This window comes from Pagrus major, chromosome 10 (genome assembly GCF_040436345.1).
Source record: "Pagrus major chromosome 10, Pma_NU_1.0".
NCBI classification, from domain to species: domain Eukaryota; kingdom Metazoa; phylum Chordata; class Actinopteri; order Spariformes; family Sparidae; genus Pagrus; species Pagrus major.
Genome location: NC_133224.1, coordinates 21,984,873 through 21,992,715, shown reverse-complemented (window position 1 = coordinate 21,992,715; position 7,843 = coordinate 21,984,873). Strand labels below are relative to the sequence as shown.

The following is a 7,843-nucleotide window of genomic DNA, read 5'->3' as shown; positions in this document are numbered from 1 at the left end:
GGCCAAAGTGGTCCAGTTAGTTTGCATTCGGTCCATTGTGGACCAGTTTATTATGAGGTACGTTAGATGAGATTCACAACAGTGTGTGCTGACATACTAATGTAGGCCAACATTAAAAGCATTTATACTTTATGATACTTTATGTATGCACTGTACTGTATGTATGTGTTTTATGTGCACAAATTTGCATTAAACGTTTTTCTAAGGTTCAAAGAGAAAACAGAAGTTTACTCCTTCATTTTATGTTTGGGTGATTGTGTAATGTTTATTTAAGTCCATAAATGTGAACGTTTTTATTACAGTTAAGTGGAACTGTGTAACTTTTTATTAAACGGCAGACACCGTGGACACAATATATAACAATGGTAGGTGCTAAAACATTGTGTAACAGTGGCACAAGACAAAAAGAGAAGTAAAGTGAACCATGATTTATTATTAAGACCTGGGTACGGTCCAGAGAGATTTGATGATATTCCCCGTAGCCATTATAAAACAGACGCCTGTAAAACTGTCGACAGGACACCTGAAACTGCAAACAAGATTACTTATGACTCTCTCACTATGAATTTTTGATCCATGGAGGTTTTATATTAGTAAAACTTTCCTAAAGCTGTGGATAGCAATTTAAAAATCTGTGACATCATCACAATGTAAAGCTGGGAGTTAAGCAAAAGCTATAAACTCTCTCTTGGCGTATGCACCAGGTGAGCAATTCTCACTGGACTGAATAGGCACCATGCTCGCAGTGGCATGTAGTTTGATTATAAATCCATGAAGTGAACAAACTAAATCCCTTTTCTTATGCTGATTATTCCAGACCAAGTAACAATATAGTCGCAACCGCTCCTATATTCCAAGGGTCCTATGTTCCCAAGCTCTTATGTTACCAAGGTGTTGTGTTCTCAGGGCCCTATGTCCCCAAGGCCTCATGTTCCCAAGGTTCTATGTTCCCAAGTTCTTATGTTCTCAAGGTCTTCAGGCCCTGGGAACATAGGACCCTGATATACCAGGAATGTAGGAGAACACATGTAGAACTGGGGGAACTTTTCATGTTTTCATAAATGTCATATAAATCCGGAAACATAGGACCCAGGGAACATAGAAATGACTCCATAGCCACATACAACAAAGCATGAAACTGCAGTTTATGGAGTAGGTTTGATTCACATCACATTTCTCCTCGACTGGTTTGGTCGTGGTTGCATCATGAGTCTGTTTTTGAAGATTTCCTTCATCTTTGACTGACTTTTCCAAGGACCATGAAATAACCCCATAAAGGTTTAAAACCCACAAATTCTGGCACTGCAGTTGCATCATCATCATCTCTATGGGTTTTTATAGCTTTGTTAAATCAATTTCTGTCCAGCTACTGAATTTGCGGTGAGCCCACCTTTTCATTTGATTCAAGCCTTTATACAAGTTTTCAAGGAAAAGATTAAATAAATTGATGACAAGGACTGAAGGACATACTTTAGTTAAGTAGTTAGTTCAGTATGTATGAAGTACAAACATTTTCACTAACTGAAAAGATCTGTTTTTCTATTTAATGTACTCAAGATATCCTGCTGTATATTTACAGAAAGATAAAAGTCAAATTCTAGCAAATGCTGAACCATGCATCAATACTAAATATTCTTAGATATTGTAACCTTTTAATGTGCAGTAAAATTACAGTGGATGCAGGAAGGTTTCAGACCCATTAACCCACCCAATATAGATATAGATCTTAATTTAACCTGAGAGTGGAGATTCACTTTTAAATAACAATATATGTAAAGGAAGTTCTGGCATTTTAAATGGTTTAGTTTGTTCTGCAAGTGCTTACTAAGTAAGCTGTTAATACATCTTGATCCTATGTATAGTGGTTAGATCTTTGGAAATCTATTGGGTAAATACAATTTTGACATTTTCTTCTATTATGAGCAAGATGAAATCAGAAATCTATAAAAGGTTCCTGGTTACTCTTGTAATATAGTTAGATTTTTATAGAAAACCCACATTATTGACTTCTACTTCTAGACACAAGTGCCCCATGACCAGTTTATCTGTAGATTAGTCTGGCTCCTGGATTAGAAGACTGGATTACTTCTACTTTAATGAATGAAAAAAAAAAAAAAAACATGTACTGAGATAATTAAACACAATTATAGTGGACCCCAACAAGAGGATTCAGTCACAATACTGAAACAGACATGGGTTAGTGGGTAGCTGTGACAGCGAAGTATTGATTTAACACGCACATTTAAGACTTACTTTATGATTTATCTCAAAAAACAGACAGAACTTTCTCAATCCTGCAAATACAATATGTTTACTTCAGGGAGACGGTAAAGCAATAAATATAAACCCCATAAAAACAATCTAATTTCTTCACTTTTTGAGACACAGGGCTTTCAAACTGCACCCTTGAGGAAACAAACACACAAAAAGACCTTTCACACCAACTTTCATTGGCTCCTACGTTTCTGCAACAGCCGAGCTTCACGTGTCTTAAGTGACAGATGTGATGGATTGGGAAAAGCTGCCAATTTGCGGCATAAAAATGCACCCGCCGCCTGTCAGGTTACTGAGGAGCAGATGGGTTAGGGGGTCTAATCGGGCCAGAACTGAGTTAAGCCGGACTGACAGCAACTAGTGGCACTAATAAAGATGAAGTGAGGAAGGACGACTTGCATTGATGCTGACCATTTCTGTGCTTTTCGTAAACAAACATGGAGAGACAAAGAAGAGAGAAAGAGGAATCTGGGCATCTGTGTGTTTGGTTAAATGACAGTGAGGTTTTGGTGCATGGATATCCACGAAAGAAAGGTCGGAACGGAGAGGGAGGTAGAGAGAAAGGGAGCAGGAGACAATGGGAAAAAAATGCACATAACATGGCAGATTAGGATGCTCGAGATGGGGGTAGACGGAGATCCGCCCCGTGCTGAGACCCGAAGGGGGGAGGGGTCTCCGCCTGGTCAGAGAAATCCTTCCTGCAGGGGTCCATTGTCTACAACCCACGGCTATGAATAGAAAGCTGATTACAGCGGTCAGCATTTTGTATTCCATTGCAGGGGTGCCTGTGGTTGATCACCACATGTTGCCATTTTGTCTGATGTCTCCCCCCCTGTTATTTCATCCTAAACACAGTTTTTCAGTAAAAGGCTTTCGCTTGCCTTTTAGCTCTAAACTGCAGGCTGGAAGTGTTTTCCTCTCTTCCACATCATGCCAGATAAAGCAAATCCTCCCTCTCCACGTCTCAAAATGACTTGTCTATTATTAAAAGCTTTTAAACGAAGCACAGTGTTGGCTGACTACCAAATCCAATGCCTTGTTGCCAGGGAAACACATACCCGTGGTCTCAGCTCTCCTTTTTTTTCTCCCTCCTCCCCAGAGGCTCATATTTCAAAACTGTCAGCAACCTCATGCGCTCACACTGCCGCCTTTCAGCTAAAAGCTTTTTGTGCTGCCAGTGGAGGAGCAGCATGGAGGGGAAAGGAGAGCGGATGGGAGTGGTTAAGAGGAGAGGGAGGGAAAATGAAGGGCCTCCCTCACTGTTGCCAAGGCAACTTGATGTCACGGTGACATCACATGCCACTAAAAGCTTTTAACCGGATTCCTCTCCTGCCTTAGGCCCCATTTTGAGTCCTCTTTCAGCTAGGCTAGGGGGGAAGGGCACAGGCAGGACGGTGTGTGTGCCTTCTTGCATATATCACTCCCCTTGCAGCAGATTCAGCTTACAGCTCTTAGCACTGTAAAAGACTTTCAAATTCAACCTCTAAAGATCCTACCTCTGCAACCACAGTCAAGAGAACTGTTTCAAAAATGGCATCAGAGGATGGGTTCAGCTACCTAATGCCAGGCCACAGTGAGAAGCACAGGCGGGCCCCGAACTGGACCGACGGTGAAATGAAAGCCCTCCTGTACGTGTGGGAGGAACACCACAACGAACTGAAAATGAGCAAGAGGAACGCTAAGGTTTACGAGAAGATGTCCCAGAGGTTTTTCCAGCTGACCGGAGAGCAGCGTTTCAAAGAGGAGATCAAGATGAAAATCACCAACATGTCTTTCCAGTACAGGCAAGTGCACCAAATCCAAAGTTATGACCTCAATCTCCAGCTGTTGCATGATTTTAAACATTTATTTTTGATCCAACAGGCGTTTGAAAACCACGGTCGGTGAAGGTGGGGAGACGCCGGACTGGCCGTATTATAAGCCCATCGAGAAGATCCTCTCCAAGCCACTGGAGAACGGACGGGTGAACTCGCTGGAGTTCCAGGCCTCCACTGCAGGTCCCTCCACTTCCTCCCAGTCCACAGACAACCTGGTGCCCCTCTCAGAGGAGGGGATGATGGGATTCCTGCCAGAGTACACAGGCTCCTCAGATGAGATGGAGATAAAACAAGAGCTGGACTCTTTGAGCTCTGACAGTGAGCACACACAGGGCTCCAGGTAACAGGAACTACACAAGACACATGTGGTGAGGGTGTGTAGCTATGTGTGCGTGTATCATTGATAACGGTAATGACCTTTGTATTCTTTTGTTTGATGGAAGGGATCCACCAAAGTTGTTCCTCCTCAACTCAGCTGACATACTGGCCTTAAAAGGCTTTACTCCGCAGTGTTTCCTGTTGCATGTGTAATTTATTGTATTTTACAATAGAACGTCAGGGAATATAATTGGAAACACAAGATTCACATGCTCTTCTCCATCTACCATCTGTTAATAATTACCTTGAAGTGACTATAATGATTTGCAATTTCATTAATATGTGATTTGAAAGTAGCGTAACCACACCTAATCACGAATTCCACGAGAGTCAAAAGCTTAACTAGATGGCAGTAACTGCTACTCAGCTAAGCTAGGCTAGTACCTTATTAGCAGGAGTAGTTCAGCTGTTTTTATTCTCCATGACTGAGAGTAAAACAGCTACAGCTGCTGCCTTCTCTGTGTGGGTAACAAACATTATTGCCATGATGTTAGTTTATCAAAATTGATGTATTTCAATGACAGGAAACAGCTAACGGAACAAATGAAGTAGCCTAACTTTAGCTTTAGCACAGGCAAGGCTGGAAGTGTCTGGTGTGTAGCCTAGTTTAGTGTTTGGTTTTGTGTCAAGCTGTATTTTTACACACTGTTTTCACTGAAATTATACATTATGAGACAAAGAAAGGATCGAGCTTTAGCCAGGGCTAACTTTGCCGTGATGTTCTTTAGCTAGGTTTAGCTTTTGCTCTTGTTTTAGCTGTATAGTTGACTGTTTGGTTTGAACTTTTTTTTAGATCCAGTCATAACTTTATACTTAACATGCAGTAACTTCATTTTGGCTTTTGTCGGGCAGTCTAGTGTTAGAACAAAGCCAATGCAGGGATGACGTGTTTTTGTAGGCTAACCCTGAAGTAAACATCGACAAAAAGCCTACGGGATTTTTTAATTGGATTTTGGATTATTGCAGAAAATAAGCTCTGTGGCAAACACAAGTTTATGATACTTACAAGCTTTGCTCAGCAAGATAATCTTCACAGATGAACACCGCAATTTTTGGAGCATAAATTACATCACTAGAAGTAAAAAGCTAACGTTAGGCTATAAAGAAACTAGCCTACATCGTGGTTGCATGACTTCAAGGTCACTACCACTACCACTTACACTATGCTATACTATAAACTGATCAATCTACAAGTTGTAAATTTAAAATTAGAATAGTTTGCAACAAAGGTCCTCCTTCAAAGACGGTCTACTGAGTAGATGAGTCTCCGTGTCCGGCGTAATGATGTTTAATGTGCCCAACAACCTCTGTAATCTCATTTAGCCTCTTGTTAGCAACCGCCTCATCCGACACATAAGTGCTTTTTAATTTAAACATGGGGTATGTGTTTTATATCGTAGAACAAAACGTGAAAATATTTTAAGCTTATGTCAAACACAGACCTTATTTCAGGCAGTTCACCGAAGATCCATTCAGAAAATCCATTAGCTGAGTTGCAGGGACCTGACGTTACAGCACTCTATTTAGTTTATTTAGTGTTCCATTGCTTTTAAAATACTTCTGGTACTTTAGTTTGATGTTTAGATCGTAGGACCAATGATGACCTCTCGAGCCCAGAGGTGATCTCGTATTACAATATGCTGCCTGCTCTAAATGGTCCATTCTCTGTTCGCCCAGCTCACACCCTACGTCAGCCAGGAAAAGGCGTTCAAACAAGCACCTGTCCATAAAGAGAAAGAAACTGCGGGTGATGCAGGCCATGTTGCATCAGCAGAAGAGGTCGAGTCGGGCTATAGAGGAGACGTGCAGGGAGGTCCGTCGAGCCATGCACCAACAGAACCTCCTCCAGGTCCAGTGTCTGCAGCTGCAGGAGCGTATGATGAACCTTCTGGAGAAGATGATCCAGCCTCCCTCCGCCACGTCAGCATCATGGGGTCAGGGCGGGGTCAAAGATCCAGGGAAGCCATGAAGTGTGAGAGTTATGGTTGTCTGGAAAAGATCATGGCCTCACCTATAGCCTCATTGAAGCCAAAATACAAAAGTATATTTATTATGGCTTTTAGTTTAACATTGAACATTGTTAAAGGTGTAGTATGTAAGATTTTTAGTTGAAAACATTTGAAAATTAAAAAAAGTGAAAAAATAGCAATTTTGACATCATGACATCCATGTATTGTGTTGCAGGGATGTCTATTGATGTTAGCATGCTAACCAGCAAGCTCCAGCCTGTCCTTTCCAAAGCTCCTGTGCACACCAGCACTACCCTAGTGCTCTGAGCTCCCTGTCTGGACTGCTAGAGGCATGGCTTACCGAGCTAACTAGCTAACGGCAGTGACAGTTAGCGGGAGTTAGCGGTTACTCTGGTAAATTGCCACAGCCTTTTTGTTTTGAATGTGATTTCGACAGTTGGCCAAATCTTACATATTGCACCTTTAAGGTTTATCATGTTGCATATGTCAAAGTACCGTATAGCTCTTTTCACTGGTATAGAGAGTTAAAAAAATATGCTGTTACGATTTCTGAAGGTGTCATTAGCCTGAAAATCGTATTTGATGATGATGAAGATGTTAATAACCATAATGACAGTGCCACTTAAGCATCTACCGTAAATCAGGCTACAACTTTTCAGAGTTTGCATTTTGAGGATAATTGTATTGTATCTTTCTTGATTATTTGTCAAGTACCCATTCAAATCCCAGTGGGAACAACATCCTTGCAAAAACGGATGTATCTTTTCACTTCATCTTTTCTCTGTGCCAAGATAATTCCAAGTTGGGAAGGTTTGATGCCACAACAGGGCAATTAGTAGCATTATGAACCAGGAGTTGAGGCAATAATCCCTGCTGTTATTGAAGTGATAGGAAAGGAGCTGTCAGCCCTCAGACATGTCTTTTTTGTGCTCAATAGCAGTTCTCATCAAGGTACATTTTCTGCTTTCAACTGATTTAACTGGTCAAGGTGAAAATCGTTTCAGTGCAATAAATAAAAGTCTGACGTGTCCATTAACTCAACTTAACTTCCATTCGTATGCAGGAACTCCAGATTGTGTGTCACTGTGACCACACAGATAGGCAAACTGCCCGCACACTAATTGGCCTGAGTACAAACAACATATACAGTATTTAAAGGGGCACTATGTAGTTTTGGAGAAGAAAGTCAAACTTTCAATAATAATGACGTAATAATACAAACTCAGCAATATTAATCTTAAACAAACAGGCTGTTTTCAGAAAAGGATCAGATATAGCCTGAATGCAAACTTCATGACAGAAACAGATTGTTTTGTCCCCTGAGTGTTCAATACTTTGATATGTAAAGATGTACTGTTCTTATTTGCATTCCTGCTGAATAAAACAACACACAGTCTACACTCA

At 41.1% G+C, this 7,843-nt stretch overlaps 1 protein-coding gene across 1 annotated transcript; it reads left to right on the top strand.

Moving 5' to 3' along the window:
• Positions 1 to 3,804: 3,804 nt before the first annotated feature.
• msantd1 (Myb/SANT-like DNA-binding domain containing 1) lies at positions 3,805 to 6,438 on the top strand. The gene is made up of 3 exons (XM_073475667.1): positions 3,805 to 4,058; positions 4,138 to 4,431; positions 6,147 to 6,438. Exons 1-3 carry the CDS (start codon positions 3,805 to 3,807, stop codon positions 6,436 to 6,438), a joined length of 840 nt encoding a protein of 279 aa, XP_073331768.1.
• Positions 6,439 to 7,843: the final 1,405 nt, after the last annotated feature.